This window comes from Fomitiporia mediterranea (genome assembly GCF_000271605.1).
Source record: "Fomitiporia mediterranea MF3/22 unplaced genomic scaffold FOMMEscaffold_20, whole genome shotgun sequence".
Taxonomy (NCBI): domain Eukaryota; kingdom Fungi; phylum Basidiomycota; class Agaricomycetes; order Hymenochaetales; family Hymenochaetaceae; genus Fomitiporia; species Fomitiporia mediterranea.
Genome location: NW_006760405.1, coordinates 35,389 through 55,974, shown reverse-complemented (window position 1 = coordinate 55,974; position 20,586 = coordinate 35,389). Strand labels below are relative to the sequence as shown.

The 20,586-nt window shown below is 47.7% G+C and overlaps 5 protein-coding genes across 5 annotated transcripts; 4 read left to right on the top strand and 1 right to left on the bottom strand.

Annotated features, from left to right (window-relative positions):
• Nucleotides 1-1,221: 1,221 nt before the first annotated feature.
• On the bottom strand, nt 1,222-2,647 carry FOMMEDRAFT_24249 (uncharacterized protein). The gene is made up of 5 exons (XM_007271955.1): nt 2,538-2,647; nt 2,113-2,474; nt 1,919-2,053; nt 1,596-1,855; nt 1,222-1,525 (listed from the first exon to the last, which is right to left on the bottom strand). The coding sequence occupies exons 2-5, from the start codon at nt 2,374-2,376 to the stop codon at nt 1,405-1,407; spliced, it is 780 nt and encodes a 259-aa protein (XP_007272017.1). The 5' UTR covers nt 2,377-2,474; nt 2,538-2,647; the 3' UTR covers nt 1,222-1,404.
• Nucleotides 2,648-3,470: 823 nt separating this feature from the next.
• Nucleotides 3,471-11,444, top strand: FOMMEDRAFT_171563 (uncharacterized protein; the record flags this gene model as incomplete). The annotated part of the gene is made up of 16 exons (XM_007271988.1): nt 3,471-3,478; nt 3,542-3,794; nt 3,865-4,092; nt 4,162-6,999; nt 7,056-7,401; nt 7,453-7,539; nt 7,610-7,717; nt 7,772-7,955; nt 8,013-8,172; nt 8,227-8,920; nt 8,977-9,062; nt 9,112-9,205; nt 9,259-9,514; nt 9,589-10,189; nt 10,244-10,971; nt 11,033-11,444. The coding sequence occupies exons 4-16, from the start codon at nt 4,654-4,656 to the stop codon at nt 11,442-11,444; spliced, it is 6,102 nt and encodes a 2,033-aa protein (XP_007272050.1). The 5' UTR covers nt 3,471-3,478; nt 3,542-3,794; nt 3,865-4,092; nt 4,162-4,653.
• Nucleotides 11,445-11,612: 168 nt separating this feature from the next.
• Nucleotides 11,613-11,930, top strand: FOMMEDRAFT_162634 (uncharacterized protein; the record flags this gene model as incomplete). Its single annotated transcript, XM_007271987.1, has 1 exon — nt 11,613-11,930. One exon carries the CDS (start codon nt 11,613-11,615, stop codon nt 11,928-11,930), a length of 318 nt encoding a protein of 105 aa, XP_007272049.1.
• A 615-nt stretch (nt 11,931-12,545) lies between these two features.
• FOMMEDRAFT_98391 (SAICAR synthase-like protein) lies at nt 12,546-14,786 on the top strand (the record flags this gene model as incomplete). Its single annotated transcript, XM_007271986.1, has 5 exons — nt 12,546-13,352; nt 13,408-13,487; nt 13,540-14,224; nt 14,298-14,615; nt 14,679-14,786. 5 exons carry the CDS (start codon nt 12,546-12,548, stop codon nt 14,784-14,786), a joined length of 1,998 nt encoding a protein of 665 aa, XP_007272048.1.
• Nucleotides 14,787-16,470: 1,684 nt separating this feature from the next.
• Nucleotides 16,471-19,944, top strand: FOMMEDRAFT_40844 (uncharacterized protein; the record flags this gene model as incomplete). Its single annotated transcript, XM_007271976.1, has 2 exons — nt 16,471-18,159; nt 18,292-19,944. Coding segments are annotated over 2 exons (3,342 nt in total), but the record flags the coding sequence as incomplete, so codon positions are not given.
• Nucleotides 19,945-20,586: the final 642 nt, after the last annotated feature.

Sequence of the window (20,586 nt, the reverse complement as noted above, 5' to 3'; positions counted from 1 at the left end):
TGGGATCTGAGCTCAGTACAGGCACTGCAACAGTAGATTGGAGAGACGAGTTACGGCAGTATTTATTGTCTGTGTTGTTGCAGGCAGAGTGCCTGCTGATAGGATGCTTGCAGGCAGAGGACTGGACTGGAGAAAACAAAAGCAGCAACTTAGCGTTGAACGGGTGGCAGAGAGTTGTAGGAGATGGTGGAGGCATGAGATAAAGAAGTGACAAAGACAAATGCGTCATTATAAGCACTCGATCTTCAGCAGTCGATTATGTAATCAATGTTCGTGATAGTAGCAAAGCTGTAAAACAAATCAATTATTGTATTTAGATGTAAAATAAATGTATAAATTTACTTTATAATATAGCTAATAGTACTCTAGCATGTATATATTCTCCTAAATACAGTAATATAAATATTATAAGTAGTTGAAACCCTTATACAGATAACACAATCTGTTTTACAATGTAAATATAAGACTATTTTCAAAATTATAATCTAAGTATAATACTTTAGCTTATAATGTAAGGTTATCATAATGTATTCAATGAATTGTAATGATTCATAACACTCTTAGAGTCTTTATATACATTAATATACCTTATTTTATCCTTATAGTTGTGTTCTAACCCTTACATATGAATTACAATGTATATAAAATGCTAATATTTCTTTAAATGGACTGTAATTCATTATATTTAAATGGACTTTTTCCCGATGGAGGTATAGGAATGTTCCTAGCCATTTTAGCAAAATATCACTCATAAAGAATTCTCGAAACAGGAACAATTCAACACTATATCAGACCATAGCACTTTCGGCACATTGGTTTATTAATTTAGTCTTTTAAAGTATTCAATTCCTTTTTTGGAAGAAAGGTTTAAGAATAGCAGGGAGTTTATCAAAGCGGGCAATTCTCAAGTTACCTGGCATAGGTAGGAAGCGAACCCATAATGGACACGATGAGTTTGAGTTCACAGACCAGTGCAGCTTCCTGCGACAGCCACGAGATTACTTTTATGATGCCGTACCATGTTCTCGGGAGAATAACTCTTCGAGGGTTCTCTTCTCCCGTAGCTATACGCGAGTAAAACTCCCTCCCATTGAACTTTCTGACTCTGGGTTGATTAAGGAGTAATTTGAACGGGCTTCCCTTTAAAGCGGCAAGTCTTGTCGGATCGGGCTTATCAGACGTGTATTCGTGTTCACATCTCCATGAATGATAGTAATAATACAATTGCAAGTACGATTCAAATACTCTATCGTGTCCATGTATCTAGCCACTGTCCAATGTGAGAGTTCTATGTATGATTTACACAAATGATACAGGGTCCATTTCCCTAGTGTTCAGAATAAGGGTTCAATATCCTGATACTATAGCATGTACAAGAATTTCGTTTGGCGTAAATGGATCCTGCTACCACCAGTTGTTGTATTGTACATTAGGTTGCAGATATTGGTTCATTGGCTGAACATGTGAATCGTGCTGGTACAACTGCTGAGTAACTGGCCCCGGAGAGAACGTCAACTGGGGTAATCTGATCATGGAAAGGTCGGTAAGAAGGTCTAGGTGTTGATAATAATAGAAGCATCGTTGTCTGTACTCACGGTCCAGTCTGCGAATAGTCTGCTCCAAGGACTCCGGATTCCATGTTATAGAAGCCCTGTTGCTGCAAGTTCTCTTCGGGATTTAACGGCGCGTAAGGATACGCCGGATACCTATCTGCCCCACCAGCATGCTGCCCATGTTGCTGCGACCCAATGTGTATCGAGTATGGTCCGGAATGATGAGGCATGACGGCAGGAGCAGGAGCCGCGGGCAACGCGGGCCCCATTGGCGGTAATTGGCTCTGCGTAATACTCGAGGTCTAAACAAGCAGACAGCGAGTAAGCTTTTGCGAAAGGAAATGATTAGAAGCGCTGGGTCTCACTTGTGGATTTCCGCTCGCATCGTGCCTTTCGCCATTCGCTCTACGCAGTCGCCACGGCACGTGTGGAGGACATTCACGAAGATTTTTCGATTTACAGCGAACACAGAGCAATGGGTTCTCGGGTAACGGCGTGCACTTTTACCAGACAGAGGTAAGCTCTGTGCAACGACAGCCGTCAATCAACGCAAACTTACTCTGCTTTTCGTTGCGGAGCATGCACCACAAGGCTTTGGATGACGAAAGCTGTTTCGACGCGAGCCACTGGGACCAACCCCATGTGCATTCTCGTATCGCGAATCCTGCGAGGTGACGGCGAAAAGATGTGCACTGCTGCCTGGGCGTACTTGAGAGACCACTTCTCGCAGCTCCCCGTTGGCGGCTACTTTGAGCACCATGTACAGAGAATTATCGCCTAGGCGCCCCGCTTCTCGAGCTGTACCATTTGCTCTATGATCCATGTCTTATTCGTTGTAAATGGAAAGTAGGGCTAATTACTGAGGGGCCAAGTTGGTACAAGTGCTGGAGTTGACCAGGATGTATGCTTTATAGACTCGATCTGCGGAAAGACCGGAGTGTCAATGCTGATCTATTAGATCGAAAACAGTGATTGCCCACAAACCATCATGTTCAGCTGAAACGTGCGAACAGCCCAAGAGAAAGGATACTATACGAGGAGCAAGAACACACCGATGCAGTGCCATTGGTGTGTTCTGATTTTCAATAGGTTGCTCAGGGGTCAGACTTCGGGTTTCGGTGAGGTAAATACACAGGGTCTTGAGTCTGACGTTGGTTGGATGACAGATGCGATGAACCGAGCTTAAAATCTGCGAATACAACAGATAAAAAGGTTAAGCCTCGGTAACCTAAGCCGATAAGCCGACAGAAGGCGCGCCCATGTCAAACAAGCGTCTTACACGAATGCTTCCGCAATGCACTGCAACAGTCTCTACGAACCGGGAAGTAGGCATCCCGCATCGCGTGGCCGCGGAACAGAAAATGATTTTCGTGTTGTGGATTTTGACGAATGTGGATTGAACGAATTGAGAGACTCTCGGCTTTGGACGCGGTCAACCGTCGGACCGACGGGCATCGGATCCATGACTGTAGCCACACGCCCGACGCTAGAAGCATTGTTCTGAGACGCAACACATGGTATTGCAGTGTGCACATCGACTTTTAACTAACGCCTGCATTGTTTTGAAGTTTGAACGTAAGCAGCTGTGCCACACTGACACTGATAGAGGGCAGGGTAGTACCACAAATCTATCGGACAAGGTCCTGTTCATCTCAACAAATGCTGTCCCGTGATAGACCTGCTATCAGATGCGTACACGAAAAGGCTCGAGGACGTGGCGATGACGGACCTTGTGACAAGCCTAATTTTGGACTGCAAACGTAGCTAGAAGCACGAATGGGAAATTCGAACCGGACGTTATCCAAGGAGAAAGTTCGGCGCTTTCACAAAGCATATATCTAACCCACTTAATACGACTATTGTCAGTGCTTTTATCGCACTCCTGTGAGCACAATGAGCTGGACTGCTAGTTGGTTTATCACTGGGTATTTCCATTTACATGTTCCTGAATTGACACTTCGTGCCGCTGACCTGCTGATTCGTTGAAGGGCTTCACGTGGAATAGGTCTCGAGTTCACCCGTCAATTGATTTCGGATCCCAGTAATCTCGTCATAGCATCATGTCGGAATCCTGAAACAGCAAGCAATTTATCTGCACTAAAGGAGACCAATGCAAAGGGGCAGCTACACATAGTTAAATTAGACGTGTCGGTCGAAGAAGAGATATAAAATGCAGCAGAAGAGACGAAAGCGATCCTAGGAGCCAGAGGCCTGGATTATCTCCTCAATAACGCGGGAGTCGTGAGTGCTTGTTTTATGGGCGCTTATTTATTGATGCATTTCCTGAGCTGAGGAACGAACCGAATTGCAGAATCCCGGCGACGACGGAGCATTTGATTTTGATGTGGCCGACTTTTCATTTGCCATGCAGAATAATGTGATTGCGCCTGCTCTTGTGGCGAGGAGTTTTCTACCTCTCCTGAAAAGAGGGAGTAGAAGGGTCGTGATGAACATGACAAGCGGACTTGGGAGTATTGGCCTAGATTGCGGGAGAAAGTGCTGTGCGTATTCAATATCGAAAGCGGGTCTGAACATGCTCGTAAGCAAGTGTCGTCTTTCCGACTCCGTACATATTGCTTATCATTGATCGGACGACAAAATGCAAAAGACGTACAAGCAAGCAAAAGAAGATCCGGAAATCATTGCCATTTGCGTGGACCCGGGCTGGGTAAAGACGAGTAAGTACTGCACTAGATTTGATTGAGCAATAGCCGTCTCGTAACGCCTAACACTTTCCATAGAGTTAGGAGGAGACGGAGCTGTTCTCGAACCCGCAGAAAGTGTGACGCCATTCATTCAATTCTTGAAGGAGCTGACGAAGGGGCATTCCGGGAAGTTTTTCAATTACAAAGGCAGTCAGTTGCCTTGGTGAATTCGCGATTGGCAGTGAATTGTAGTTAGAAGTAGCTACAAGTTGATGATGTGGCTGATGACAGCGGGTTGGCTTCGGGGAAAAGCAGTTGATTACATAATTAGAATCTTAGTCATCAGTCAACCAACGCGTAAACTCTGATGACACGGTCACGTTCACTAGCGCCTCTCCGTACTCCTCCATTCCGACTTTCAACCTTTGAATTTCATCCACCAGCATCTTTAATTAATGGCAACAACCAGAACGAAAAGGGTCCTCTTGAGTCGATCAAATGATGTGGACAGATTAGCATCAAAGCTCGGCTCGAGGCTGAAGATCTCAGACGTTCCGAACAAGGGCTCGGGCACGCAAGCACGAAAAGGAACGAGTTCGAAAGCGATTTCCACACCGGAGGAAAGTAAAGTGGCGGCGATGAAGAGCGTCAACACCGTGCTGCAGAGCTTAGCATCTTTGCCGGCTGGTAAAGGGATTTCATCACGCTCAACTGTTTCATCTACCGTTGCCTCTGGACGGGCTGCCCTGAACATATTGAGGAATCTCAATCCAGGTCTTATTGATACCGAACGAGCAGCGCTTAGCATGGTTGGCAAGCTTCTGGCGCACAACGCATACGAAACCTCGGCCACTATATTGAGTGAGATACAACGTCACCTTCCAACGTTTTATGACCACGAGGTTACTCCAACATCGCTCCAGGCGCCAATATCTCTTCTTCATCTCCCACTTCCTATCTCGTCTCTGGACCCACCAATTCAGGCATGTGTCCAGACATACTTTTCCCATGCCTTTTCCGTTTGTGCTCAGACAGTGTCGACACGAGCCGATTGCTTTGAAGCGTACTGCGATGCCCTAGATGGACCATCTTCGTTGCATTCATGGGTTAGATTCCTTACGGCAGTACCTCCCAAATCGCTTGATGGTCTTTTCAGACGGGCGTATATTGCGCTCACAACTTCGTTTGCATCTCCCCCCAACCCACAATTAAATGTTCTGAAAATACGTTTCTATGCGCTACGAATTCTTCTGCTCTCAAACGAACTCGACTTGACGCCATTCTGGGAACAGTGCATCAAATATGCGACATCGTACGCTCGTAATATGGATGGAAATGAGGAGGAAGACAAGAAAATAATGGCTCTGTTGACGTGTTTCGCAAACATAGCGAATGCAGCCGACGGTCGTCGAGAGGGTAAGGGGTGGCTCGCGTTCTGCGAATATTGGCTGGCACTTGCGAGACGAGTACGTCTAATTGTGAAAATTGACTTCCTAAATTGTGCTAATAGTCCAGTTAAGGCCAAGGACATGCGTTCACTCAATCTCATCACAGAATACATAAGCAGCGCTGCCTCCTCATCAAGTGATACGTCTCACTCGATCACTCGGGCTTGCGCAACTCTGACGAAGGTGGCGGCACTTCTGGATCAAAATGGAGACATCGATGAACAGCGGCTTTCTACTATGACCGACGGAGCAATTTCCGACCTCCGTACTGTCCAATCGCAACCAACCGATGCAATACGAGATGGCAAATTGCTGCGAGTAGTCGAGAGATGCCGTAGAGCTTGCCTGAAAACGTTGTCTCGACCCGAATCCGGCGCGTCTGAGAGAGGCTGTATCATTCGATTAATCGACGCTTTCGTCACCTTTCTAGAACACATGTCAGTTGTCTTGACGACAGGAGCCGAACGTACAGACGCGGTTGTCTCCTCGCTCGATACTCTTTTTCAGCTTGCGACTTCTGTTTTCGATTGTAGGCGAGCGGAGACATGCGACACGGCATACGACTACCTGATTCGCGGCTTACAACTAACTGAGCGAACTCTACCACACGCTTCCAAAGATAAACGACCGGCTGCAAATTACTTGCGGTGCCTTTCAGGTGCATTCGCAAACCTTGCTGGTTCATTGTACAAGGAAGAGCGTCATGGCATTGCGATTCGTTTCCTCACACAAGCGTGTCCACTCTCATCGCGTGCAACCGAGTATTTCTCCGAGAGCAGTCCGGTGGATACTACAGCTGGATCAGAAAAAGATCAAGGTGCATGGTCAACCCATAGGACTCAAGTATATAGGCGCTGGGAGTTGCTCGGTGTATGCTACGCAAAGACTGGTGACCGCAGACTTGCATTTGACGCATTTGTGCAGGGTGTTGTTACCTATCCCTTCGAGAACGAAGACCCATCATGGGATTTCGAACTACCTCCTTCACTTGCAAACGCAGTAGACCGTCTCACACATCTTGCAGTCGTCGATTTGCGACTTGCTCCTGCCGAGGCGTCCCTTCTGGTACCACTGCGTGCTAGTGGTGTACTGCCTTCTATCCTTGGATCTATACTGCTTCGCCAAGCATGCTCACTCCCAGAGCGTTCAAAACCCCTCGTTCGTGCAGCTGTCACCCACTTTCTCGCCGAAGCCTTGGATGTTTATGACACAGTGCGATTTCCCTTGCGTCGCACACAGACCCTTGCACTTGTACTAGAGCATTCTTACTATGGTTCGGAGAAAGATTCGGACATGGATGGGCTTCGCATTCAGGACATGATCCGGGGAACAGAAAAGTTGCTCTCAGAAAAGGTCTGCATGTTCGCTGTTTGTGCATCTGGTGAACTCACCTGACTAACTGCGCTTAGGCGAAAGTGGGCGAAGACGGCGCGTTCGTCCATCTTCGACGGTATTACCGAGTCAAAATATCGTTGTGGGCTGTTCTGCATGCACACCGAATAGGAGAATCCGCGGAAGCTGTTACTCGGCATGCGCAGAACGCATTGGATGCTATGAAGACACTCACTGTTGAGCCTGTTGGAACAACTAGCACGAAGGAGAGAGCTGCGGATCGGAGTCGAAAGACAACAGCTACGCGTGTGCGAGCTAGATCAAAGTCGAGTACTGCGCAGCGTAATGCTGGAGCCGCCGCAAATCAAAGCACGAGATCGAACACTGCGCGTCGATCTCCAAAAACACCATATGACGCCAATGGTATGCATGCTGTGGCATCCTTCGTCCCTCTCGTCTTATTATATTACACAGACACAGCTATAAGAACATCACCCAGTCCTCATAATGCCAAGCATGAACTGACTGCTTCAGAACGGACCTCTCTCGCTGAACTAATAAGTATGTTGTTCATTTTTGGACTGAATGCTCTATACGTTCAAAAGATCTGAACTAATGCAATTTTGGACAGTAATGGTCGCAGAATTGTCACACATCACTGGATTCACTCTTGAGAGGTTGCAATTATTAGGCTATTTGCGTCTTCTTTTTGAAAAAGCTGGAGAGACTACTAGCGAAAGTATGCCTATTTTCTCACCCCCACTTGACGTTGCTGACATCGATTGTTTGTTAGGCTTCCTTTTTATCTCATCACTGATAGCATACGATTTATTGAGGCTCGGCAAGCTAACTCTTGCATCAAAAATCCTCGCGCCCATCGCTGAGGAGTTGTGCGAAGCAAAACCGATTCCATCTGCTGTCCTCATACTTCTCCGATACGCAGAGGTATTGGCCATCAGCGGAGAAATTCCTGAAAGGTACGTTACCCGTATATGCAAACATATTCAAATGCTTAGTTCCTTCGATGTCGCCAGCATAACTATGTATGAGAAAGCACATCAGTTATGTATGGACCTGCCAGCAGAGGACGATGGAAGAGGTGTTTCAACCCTTTCTCGCATACGTGCACGAGCTGTTTTGTTAGAACGAGTTGCTGCGGCGTCAAGTGTATTTGCGGTCATCTTGGAAGCTAAGGTGATCATTCGAGTCCTGTTTGTTACCGATTGCGAAATGCTGACTTTCCGACAGAATGAACCTGAAAATTCTCTCAAGTCTCTTTTGCAATCACTTCGACTGCTCAATAGAGCTACGGAGACACTGGCGAGGCTACATCCGTCACAAAAGCCCGATAACTTATCGGACCCTTTCGCAATGTCGGAGGTTAAAACTGCATTGCCTGACACCGTTAACATAGAAGACAAGAAGCTAACTGCGGTCAGACTTCCACAGCCGCAGGTACAACTAGACGCTCTAGAGTGGCGCATAGCAAATGCACTGCTGCAAACTCAGCTTGCCTTGGTTCATTCGTATGCCTTACGAGGTTCAGTGCGCGAATCTGAGTATTTCGAGCAACAGGCCGAAGAGTTTGCGCGGACTTTGGGCGGCTCTGCTATGACGGCACGAGCCCTTATCCAGAAAGCGGAACTACAATTAACCATGGGAAGCTTAGATGATGTTCAAAAGTCGTTTGAAGAAGCAAAACACTTACTTGAAGACCGGACGGACCTGGAGAAGGTCGATTTGCACCGTGCTGTCGGCGATCATCTGATTCTGCACGCCAAGGAGTCAGACGCAGACAGTGAATTCACTCAAGCAGTAAATTTACTGGCAGAAACAAAACAAACATTTGAAGCCGTCGACGAGATCGCTCTGAGAACCGCAAAATCAGATGCTGAGAAGATCTTTGCTCCGGTTTTACAAGCAAAAATCCTCAGACAGCAAGGTACCTTGATACTTAGTTATTATTTTACCCTTAATGATTGATCCTCTTTTGTCTAGTTTGGTTGCTGCGCGATACCATTGGAGAGACATATGAACAGCTTCTTGAAGAGTTGTATGCACTTCCGCAACTGGCCCACGTGGAAGTAAGTCTGCTTCCATTATGATTGAGCCTTCATTTAAACATCGAATTAGGTCCATGTCAATCCCTTCCTTGGTCGTTTAGCGCTGTATGATATCCACGAACGATTCCGTGCCGAGATGTCTCTAGGCTCGCTGGCAGAATCAAGTTCGTCTTACGTTCTTTTTTCTTCCAAAGTCGACGTCTAATTCAGGAACTAGCCATCGCGTTACCGATGGGTATGACTTGCGAGAAATCGTTGCTTCAAGCACCACCTCAAGATATCGTAGATGCCCTTCAACAGGCAGACGAACATTATATCTCAGATCTTTCACGGTTCTCAGGACGAGGCTTCGTATACGACGTGCGCGCAACAGCGATCGCGGCAGCTCGGATTAGTATCTACGAAGCATCGTTGGGCATCGCTTTTGAAGACAGTCCTGCCTTCGCTTCTCGTCTTCTAGGCAAGTTTCTTTCGTAACAGAGCCATTAAAGCGTCTTTTACTTAATATTTGAATCTTAGATATGGCTTCCTCAATCACACTCAGAAGAGAGCTGATTGACGCGATCCCCTACAAGTTTCCCGATCCTATGAATCAGGACGATATGCGTTGGCCTTCTGAATCACCGACAACATCTCGACGTCGCTGCGCAAACCCCAAGGGCAGGGGAATATTCGATGATTTGTCGGACGAAGACGATGAAGAATCAGTTGACGATAACAGATTACGGCAGTATTGGGATTATGTTCTGAAAAGGCACAAGTCTGCGGAATTCATACAATCTGGATGCTCCACCTCCGACATCGATGCGTTACCAAGCAACTGGATGGTTATCACAATCTCGCTTACAGATGACAAAGGAGCTCTTCTGATTTCTCGGCAGAGGCCCCATTATAAACCGATGGTGTTCTGCGTACCGCTTAAAGGTCGACATGAGGATGATGAGGATGGGCATTTCACATTCGAAGATGCTATGACTGAGCTTAAAGACATTATCAGATTGAAAGATGAAGGGGTGAAAGGAGTGACGCAAATTAAGTCGGATGATAAGGAGGCGAAAATAGCTTGGTGGGAGTCGCGAAGAGAGCTGGATCAGAGGATGAAGGACTTTGTTGAGAATATTGAGTTTTGTTGGCTTGGTGCCTTCAAGGTGAGTATTTGCCTTGTCCACTAATTTCGAGCCTATCCTAAGCCTTGCGCGTAGACGATCTTGAGCCAACCAACGCGTATACCACCTGATGCGATCACTAGTTTCCGGACACGTCTAGAAAAGGTCTTCAAAGGCATCCTAGGCTCGCACGAAAAGAAGAGTAAAAAAGCCAAATTACGACTCGAGACGAGCCTACTCGAGCTCTTCGCAGCACTTCCACCGACGTGCAAGGACGAGGAACTTCAGGACTTGGTATACTTCGTTCTTGATCTCTATCATTTTCATGGCTTGCCAGTGGCCCTCGCGGAGATTGACATGGATGTCGTTGTTGTTGATTTACGTTCCGCCCTCGAGGAGTTCCATGCAAAAAATGGGAAGTATGTCAGCCCGGAAGAAGACGCGCACACGTTCCTTGTACTGGACAAGAACTTGCAAGCTATTCCTTGGGAGTCAATACCGGTCTTACGGGGGCGTAATGTGAGCCGCGTGCCCAGCGTTGCATTTATATTGGATAGGCTGGCACTTGCTAGGAGCCAACGCGGACTGCCCTTGGACTCTTCGGAAAACTCTGACGATGAAGAAGATGAAAAGATCGACCGGATACAAGTCAACCCGTCGAAAGGCTACTATGTGCTCAACCCTAGTGGTGATCTCGCTGGGACTGAAGGGCGCTTTAGGTCGTGGGCGAAAGACCTTCGGAAAGTCGGCTGGGATGGTATCATTGGACAGATACCCAGTGAACAGCAATTTCTTAATGCACTGTCTCGGAAGGACTTAGTTGTGTGAGTACACGTTACAACTGACTCAATAATCGTCGAAGGCTAACATATGGCTTGCTCTTAGATATTTCGGACACGGTGGTGCAGAACAATACGCGCGTTCTCACAAAATAAGACATCTCCAGCGTTGTGCAGCTACGATGCTTTGGGGTTGTTCGTCTGGTGCGTTGCACGACATGGGTGAATTCGATCGTATAGGGACGCCGAATAACTATATGTTGGCTGGGTGTCCTTCGTTGGTTGCGAACCTGTGGGATGTGACGGATCGTGATATTGATAAGTTTGCGCAGTCGGTGTTTAATAAGCTAAGGCTGGATCCTTCAGGAGTTAAAGCCTGGAAAGAGGGAGAGCGTGGAGGACAGAATGGGAAGATGATGTCTGTTGTGGCTGCTGTTGCGCAGAGTAGGGATATGTGTAAGTTGAAATATTTGACTGGGGCGGCGGTCGTTGTCTATGGTATACCGTATTATCTTTAAAGGGAGGATTTAATAGTTAGTTTCAATCTGTTCATTTTCTCTGTCCCTTCGTAAATTTGTCGCACATCTGTAGATTAGATTTTCCGCCGCAAGACATACTCACAAGATTCGACTTATTGTCATACATATGTAATGCTATACACGTACCATAATTTTGACATTGACAAAATGGACGTTAACTTGACTGTGGAGTGGGGTTCAGAAAAAAGTGTACGAACAAATAAATTGAGACATCATGAACCCGACTTGGGTCATGCGTCTAGACCGGGGTTTAGGGCCGGCACAACTGGCTCGCGGCAATGTGATTTTCTTTGCACATCCTCTTCCCATTGCCATTTGACTCCGGCATCTACTCAACTCTCACCACGCCGACCAGCAGCACTTCGGCATCCATCAAGCCTCGCGGTCATAGATCTATTACACTACACTAATATTGGAGCTGGTGTCGGGAATAGAAGACGGGCTGCATTTGTTGTGGATCCTTAAACAAAAGTGCTGGTTTGTTGGTGCGGTAATTGACACCGCCTCCACTGCCGTCACAAATTATATATCTCCTGTCTGCACTCGCCTCCTCTTCAGGCATCTCCCCAAACTATCATCATCTTCATATCCGCTCGACTAGCAGATTCGCCGCTATATCTTATCTGTAATTCATTAATACTCAAGTAACAGCATTCCTGTTGCATGGCCGCAGCTGTGGCAGGTCCTTCACGAGCCTCACCCTTGCCAGAGATTATTGACTCTCGCAGAACGTCGGTCATCTCTGGTTCTGTGGGCTCATTTCACACTGCTCTCTCCGACCACTCGACATCCCACTCGTCGGCGAACTCGATGGCTTCCGTTCACACGATAGGTGCTGCGGGGAAGAAAGGCGATGCACCTGATGTCAACCCAATCCACTTACTACCACAAGGCAGCCAGGAGATGCACGTCGTCAAAATGGATGGAGATGCTGTTGAGCTACATACTGGGCCACCGCCAGAGGGATGCTTATCTCGAACGGGGAAGAACATTGCACGGGTGATCACCACCGAGCCGACAGGTATTGCTGCCGGACCGCCACCACCTTCACCTCCTCCAAGTGTCGAACGCGATGAGGAGATGCCCTTCACGGAGCGATCTCCTTCGCCCAAGCTTGGCCTGTCTCGCTCGGAGCCAGCGCAGACAGCGAGTTCGACGACAACGCGCTCGCCGCGGAAGCGTTCCTTAGACGCGTCGACGTCAGGCACATCAAATGATGCGCTCCGGCAACGCTCCTCTACCGAGACGCGCTTCTCCTCGCGTACCGTCTCAGTGCCCGGATCGATATCTACGACAGCTCCGTCCACGCGCAACACGTATGGTGATGAGCCTAGCACGCCTTTGACGTCTGAGCGACCGTCATCGGGCTCTACGTCCGGTGGTCCCGTTCTCGCACATGCTTCTAAAAGTTCTCACGTCAGCATCGACGGTCATCTTCAACCTCCTCCCTTAGGTGTCCATCGACCAGCGCGTCGGAATACGACGGGCTCTGCGACAACTAGTTTGTCTTCCCGACCGTCACATGCAGCATTGTATGGGCAGCACTATGGACACCTTCCTCACCATCGCGGAATGGCATTCGATGACACCGATGCATACACCGCGGCGCACTCGGCGGCACATGCCCAGATGCTTGGGCTTACGCCCAAGCCTGATGGCACTCTTGGGTTTGGCGAATTAGACTCAGATATCCTTATTCAAGCGGATCAGATCCGACGTGAACGTACTGCCAAGCGAAGACAACAGGAACAACAGGAGGCGGAAATGGCAGCGCTCACCAAGGCAGCGGCCAAGGACGAGAAACAGGTTTTAGTGGGGAATTTGATTGGCGAAGGACATGTGAACTACGTATTGATGTACAACATGCTAACTGGCATTCGGATAGCTGTGAGTGTTGTTTTTTGGAGTATTGTTTGTGCTGGCTTTGACCTAGGTGTCAAAGGTGTCTCGGTGTCAAGCCAAGATCAAAAAACCGCTCACGGATGAGGACTTTTCAGCACGACATAAATACTCATTTGATATGTAAGTGCTTTGTACTTTGGTTGCTTGTACATTATTAATAGTTTTCGTTTAGTGTTGGAAACGAGCTTACTCCATCAGCAAAGTACGACTTCAAATTCAAGGATTATGCGCCTTGGGTATTCCGCGAACTACGGGAAGAGTACTTCGGCCTTGATCCTGCCGACTACCTCCTCTCACTTACTGCCAAGTACATCCTCTCAGAGCTCGGTTCACCCGGGAAATCAGGATCCTTCTTTTACTTCTCCCGTGATTATCGATTCATCATCAAAACCATTCACCACACGGAACATAAGTTCCTGCGCAAGATTCTGAAGCAGTACTACCAACACGTGCAGCGTAATCCGCATACTCTTCTCTCGCGGTTCTACGGTCTTCATCGTGTCAAGTTGCCTCATGGGCGGAAGATTCATTTCGTAATCATGAATAATCTCTTTCCGCCACATAAGGATATCCACGAGACATATGACTTGAAGGGCTCAACTATTGGGCGCGAGTATCCCGAGGAGAAGGCTGCGAAGAACCCAAGGGCGGTGTTGAAGGATTTGAATTGGATCAAGAGAGGGAAATCATTAGAATTGGGTCCGGAGAAGCGGGCGCTTATTACCGAACAACTAAGGCGGGATTCGGAGTTGTTGAAGAGCCTAAACGTGATGGATTACAGTTTATTAGTGGGTATACATAATATGCAGAGGGGGAATAGAGACATGGTACGGAAGAAGACGCTTAAAGTTTTCTCGGTAAGTGATTTTGCGCAGATATTGGATGTTGTCCGTAATACATTAAATTCTAACTCTGCGTCGGACAATTTAGCCACCAGTCATGCCCGTAGTCAAGCGCAAACCGACGGCATTAAAAGGGCACTCTCCTGAGGTAGTTGCGATGCGAAAAGCAATGCGAATATCGGCGCCTGAGGGGTTAGGGTCGTCGCAGGCTTTGAATCTTCCTGAAGAAGATACTGGCGACCGTCAACAGTTCCTCTTCTATCAGGACGATGGAGGATTACAAGCCACAGACGAACAAAATCAACCGATGGATACGATTTACTATCTTGGTGTTATTGATATCCTTACGCCGTATACCACGCTGAAGCGCGCGGAACATCTTTGGAAAGGGCTTTCCGCTGATATTGTGAGCTCTTGTTCGGTGTTTAGACGTTGATTAAGTCTAATCTACTCTTGCCTATTCTTGTAGCATAAAATCAGTCCTGTCCCTCCTACCGAATACGCAGACCGATTTTTCTCGTTCATGAAAGCTGTGATGCGTGGAGGAGGTGGAGGGTCGAGATTCAAAGCCGAATAATACGTGTCTCATCTTTCACTTTTTTGTCGTCCGCATTTTCATTCTCGTTTTTTTCGTCACTCATCATTCATCATTCGTCAATCATATTTTCGTTACTTTATCTTCATTGGTTTCGTTGCAATACCATTTTATTTTATTTACCCTATTCATCGCTTATTTTTGTGGCTCCTGCATTGTCGTCATCTTCTCCTTCTCGAGGTCCTCCATGTACCACAATACATACATCGCACACGCTCATTATAACATATCAAACTGTGCCATTTTTTTCGATTTCATTCCCACTTTTATTCAATCGATCCCTCAACCATTCAACCATCCGTCTGTACATCGGCTCCCCAACCCCACCCCCTCGCGCAAATCTGTAACTTTGCCCGCCCATAGGTGTTGGCTTACCACATTCGTTTTTCCTCTTCGGTGTTTCACATTTGTCATTTGGTCTTTTGTTTGGACCTTGTTGGGTTTCCATTACACGCTCGTTTCTCCCTCTTTTCCTGCTCCTTCTCTATTTTATTTTATTCGTTGGGTTGGGCTTGGGGTGTTTGTCATCACCGATGTGTTGAAAAATTCTGCTGTCGCGTGCATTCATAGATAGAGAATATATAGTAGCATTATCCTTAGCCAAAGTCTGTTACTCGTGTGCTTAGAATGTACATCCAGGCGCGTGTCGTCGAACTCTCTACATGCTTGATTCAAACGGAATGGACAAATAGAGAAAACGTTGAGGCTTGATAGTGCTATTGTACTAGATTGTGTTAGAGAAGTACTGGAGTTACTCTCTGATTTGTAGAGTTTCAACTCGGATGAGGCTATTGAGTTATACATAGTAGACTCCATTTCAGAATACCTCTTCAGTTGTGTTCCATATTATGGGAAAGGGCTGATTCAGACCTAGTTTCAGGACATGTTACAAGACTTTGTAATGAGGATTTGGATTTATGGCTGTTTGAAGGAGCCAAATAAAGTATTGACGTCTCTGTTGCTCAAATTCATTCAAAAAGAACGAGACAATTCCTCTGAATCCTCACGTGATCCAATCGTTGTCCTTTTTTGAAATGTAGAAAGTAAGAGTCTATTCTATTAATATTCTTGTATCAAACACTATCACACTGCTATCGTGTTTTCAGCATGACGAGTGCAGGGAGCAAGCGCCTACCCTTTACCCTTTACCACCACGCCTCGCACCTGGGACACAGTTCGCAGTCTGGCTGTCGAAAAATCCGCCCACTCGTTCTGTGATATACCCCAGAAGTCAACCTCTTCACGTATCACTGGTTGAGACTCGAAGGTTCACTAGCGAAAACTCCCCCTTCGAGTCGTCCGATAATCTGTCGTGTGTAGGTAGAAGCGCAAATACGAGTCAATATTAGCACTCCAGGTAGGGCCTCTCTGTTAGCGTATTCCTTTTTGCTGCAAGGATTGCATTCTGATCAAAATGAAACTAAGGTAGATCACCAAAAAGATGGACATAGGTGCTATTGCGAGTCGGGTTTCTCTCGAAGTCGCTATTGCTCTGCATGATCCTTGGACACATCACAATCTTGCCCTCCAATATGCGGAACGCTTCGAGCAATTGGGAGAACGGAAAGCGCTCGAAGAGTCCATCATCTTCAATCGTACCGCTCTCAATCTTCGTCCCGAAGGACATACAGATCGTTGGAAGTCGTTGTGTAACCTTGCAATGTCTCTTTTTATGCGATTCGAGAGGTGGGGTCAGTCGGAAGATCTGGAAGAAACCATCGATTTGGAACGAGCCGCTCTGGAGCCTCGAGCCAGAGGCCACCCTGACCGCTCTATGTCCCTCATCAACCTTGCAGTATCTCTGGGCGCTCGGTACAATCAGTATGGAAGGACTGAGGACCTGGAGGAGGCCATCGAGTTGGAACGAGCCGCCCTCGAACTTCGCCCCCAAGGCCATCCTAATCGCTCCATGTCCCTCGACAACCTTTCAAGCTCTCTGAGCACTCGGTACAAACGGCATGGAAGGTCCGAGGACCTGGAGGAGGTCATCAAGCTGAAGAGAGCTGCTCTTGAGCTTCGGCCCGAAAGCCATCCTGATCGCTCTGCGTCACTCGACGACCTTGCAATCTCTCTCAGCACTCGGTACAACCAGCATGGAAGATCCGAGGATCTGGAGGAGGCACTCAAGTTGCATAGAGCTGGCCTCGAGCTTCGCCCCAAAGGCCATCCTGATCGCTCCATGTCTCTCATCAACCTTGCAAACTCTCTGAACACTCGGTTCAATCATCATGGAAGGTCAGATAACCTGGAGGAAGCCATCAAATTGGAACGAGCCGCCCTTGAGCTTTGCAACGAAGGCCATCCTCACCGTTTTACGTCTCTCGGCAATCTTGCGATCTCTCTGAATGCTCGGTACTACCAGTATGGAAGGACTGAGGACCGAGAGGAAGCACTCGAGTTGCGTCGAGCCGCCGTCGAGCTTCTCCCCGAAGACCATCCTGATCGCTCTGCATTTCTTATCAACCTTGCAGGCTCTCTGAGCATTCGATACTATGAGAATGGAAGGATCGAGGACCTGGAGGAGTCCATCGAGTTGGAACGAGCCGCCCTCGAGCTTCGGACCGAGGGCCATCCTGATCGCTCCGCATCTCTCAATAACCTTGCAAGCTCTCTGAGCACTCGGTTCAGACAGCATGGCAAATCCGAGGACCTGGAGGAGGCACTCAAGTTGCATCGAGCCGCCCTTGAGCTTCGCCCCGAGGGCCATCCTTATCGTTCTATGTCTCTTGACAACCTTGCACTCTCTCTGAGCACTCGTTATAACCAGCATGGAAGGACCGAGGACCTGGAGGAGGCCATTGAGTTGAATCGGGCCGCCCTCGAGCTTCGCCCAGAAGGTCATCCGAATCGCTCTACGTCTCTCAGCAACCTTGCAACCTCTCTGAGCACTCGGTGCGACCAGCATGGAAGGTTCGAGGACCTGGAGGAGGCCATCGAGTTGGATCGAGCTGCCCTCGAGCTTCACCCGGAAGGCGATCCTAATCGCTCCACGTCCCTCAGCAATCTTGCAGCCTCTCTGTGCACTCGGTACTACAAGCACAGAAGGTTCGAGGACCTGGAGGAGGCCATCAAGCTGGAACGAGCTGCCCTCGATCTTCGCTCCGACGGCCATCCAGATCGTTATGTGTCTCTCAGAAACCTTGCACACTCTCTGAAGGGTCGGTTCGAGCAACATGGAGGGTCCGAGGACCTGGAGGAGGCCATCAAGCTGGACAGATCCGCTCTCAAGCTTCTCCCCAAAGGCCATCCAGGTCGCTTCATGTCCCTCATCAACCTTGCAGTATCTCTGGTCACTCGGTACAATCAGCATGGAAGGACTGAGGACCTGGAGGAGGCCATCGGATTGGAACGAGCTGTCCTCGAGCTTCTCCCGGAAGGCCATCCGGGTCATTCCTTGTCACTGTGGAACCTCGCGGTTTCTTTATATGCTCAGATTGAGAAACGATGGCACTTGGAACAGTTCGAGGAGTGTATGCACTTACTGGAGCTCGCTGCTACTCATAGATTCTCAGGATTGTTACGTCGTCTTGATGCTGCGCGACGTTGGGCAATTCTTGCACGATCGCACAACCACCACACTGCCTTCACAGCTTACAAGACAACAATATCAATACTTCAACACGCTCTCACCATAGATCCAACTCTCAGTGCTCAGCATGATTTCCTTCTCAGGAATAGTGACCATAGAGTACTCACATTGGACGCCGCTTCCTATGCCGTGGAGAAAAATCAATTACAACAAGCTGTAGAGATTCTGGAGCAAGGGAGGGGCTTGCTTTGGTCGCAATTGCGCGGTCTTAGGTCTCCGTTGGATCAGCTTGTCGAAACGAACGAGGAGCTTGTCGATAGATTCAGGAATGTCAGTCGTCGACTGGAGAAACTCGCAACGTCGCATGGAGCATCGATGCCCAGCTCAACCATGAATGGAAGTGGACTGCTTGAACTTGACAGCGAACGAGGGCGGAAATCATTTGACGAGCATTTGAAATTGAAGAAGCAATTTTCGAATGAGCAAGAGGGGATTATTGACGAGATTCGACGAGTTCCTGGGTTCGAAAATTTCCTTGATGCCACACCATTTGAGGTACTTCAACAGGCAGCCTCAGAGGGCCCAGTCATTATGGTCAACCATTCCGAATATCGATCCGACGCGCTCATTATCCTCGCTCGGAATGACTTACCAGTTGTATGTGTTCCGCTAGACAGTGCGTTCTATGGGGATAGTAAGAGGCTCTGCAAAAGGCTTTTGAAATCTCGTCAACGTCGTGGAGCTGCTTCACCTCGTTATGACGAGAAACTTCGCCGATCGATAAAAATGTTATGGCATAGAGTCGTTTGTAAGGTCATTAATAAGCTTACAGAAGTTGGTGTCGCAAAAGACTCTCGTATCTGGTGGTGTCCTACATCGATATTATCTGCACTTCCGTTCCATGCAGTAGGTCCATTCAGTGACACGGATGGTACTACAAAATACTTATTGGACGATTATATCTCGTCGTATACTCCCACGCTCGGCGCGTTGATTAGTGCCCGATCTAATGGCAACGCGGGTGAACCGAAATTACTCATTATCGGAGATACCAAGACCCTAAAATCAACTCGAAAGGAAATTCAGAATATCCGGGACAGTACTTGTGAAAGCATATCTGAGCGCACGATACTCCTCAACCGCGGGGCATCTCGACGCACAGTGATGGAAAGTCTCCAGAAAGCGACGTGGATTCATTTCGCCTGCCACGGCCACTTGGGCTCGCAGCCTTTTGACTCATCGTTCAAGCTTACCGATCGCGGATTGATGTTGCTCGACATCATCCAGGCCAACGTCCCAAATGCTGAGTTTGCATTCCTATCTGCCTGCCATACTGCCGAGCTGTCCCATTCTGGTGCACATGACGAGGCACTGCACCTCTCAGCAGCTATGCAGTTCAGTGGGTTCCGAAGTGTGATCGGGACGATGTGGGAGTTATACGATGACGATGGGCCTTGCGTTGCAAAGGCAGTGTATGAACACATGAACGAATGTGAGGATGGTAAAATGAGATATAAAAGGGCGGCTGCAGGACTTAGGATAGCGGCGTTGGAGTTAAGGATGAAGGAGGAGATTCCGACTGAGCGATGGGTTAACTTTGTGCATATAGGTGCTTGAGTAATGTTATAGTACGCTCCACATGTATCTGCTAGAATCTTTTATATAAAGCTGTATTGTGTTCAATGCGGAATTGCTGCAGTTGCACAAATAAACTCCGATCGAGAACGTCCAAGCTTTAGTGATGAGCATGCGCTATATTAAGAGAATAACAAAAAGAGACGCGTAGATGGATCTTTTGTCGGTATGAAGGAATATGAATTTTAAAATAAAATAAAATAAGAATGATATATGTAGCACAGTTGTAGAGAAAAGGAGAGACGAGCTGTTCTCAGGCTCAGTACTCACTACAACTTTTCTATCAACAAGACACTACATAGTCATTGCGTCCTAAATGCAGTCGCTTATTTGTCAGTCGGAATCCTCAACCTTACCTTTCATGTGATATATAGAACTCCGCTTTTAAGAAAGAAATGATTGAGAGGTAAGTGACCTGATTAACGAAGCTGTTGCGTGCGGATTCACTTAAAGCAAGTACAGAGCGTTTGAAGTACCTCTCTCGAGGGCAGTGTAATTAACATACTGGATTCCGAAATGCGAGGTTGTTATTACGGTTGCCCATCCAGTATTGTGCCATTGTCGATAATTGCTACGGACGGAGATGGTTTTTGCTTAAGCCTGGTAGCATTTGGGAAT

Coding starts and splice junctions, on each gene's coding strand:
- FOMMEDRAFT_24249 (XM_007271955.1), bottom strand. CDS start 2,376: ATGGATCATAGAGCAAATGGTACAGCTCGAGAAGCGGGGCGCCTAGGC. Junction 2,054..2,112: donor GCTCCGCAACGAAAAGCAGA/GTAAGTTTGCGT, acceptor GTCTGGTAAAAG/TGCACGCCGTTACCCGAGAA. Junction 1,856..1,918: donor ATGCGAGCGGAAATCCACAA/GTGAGACCCAGC, acceptor CTGCTTGTTTAG/ACCTCGAGTATTACGCAGAG.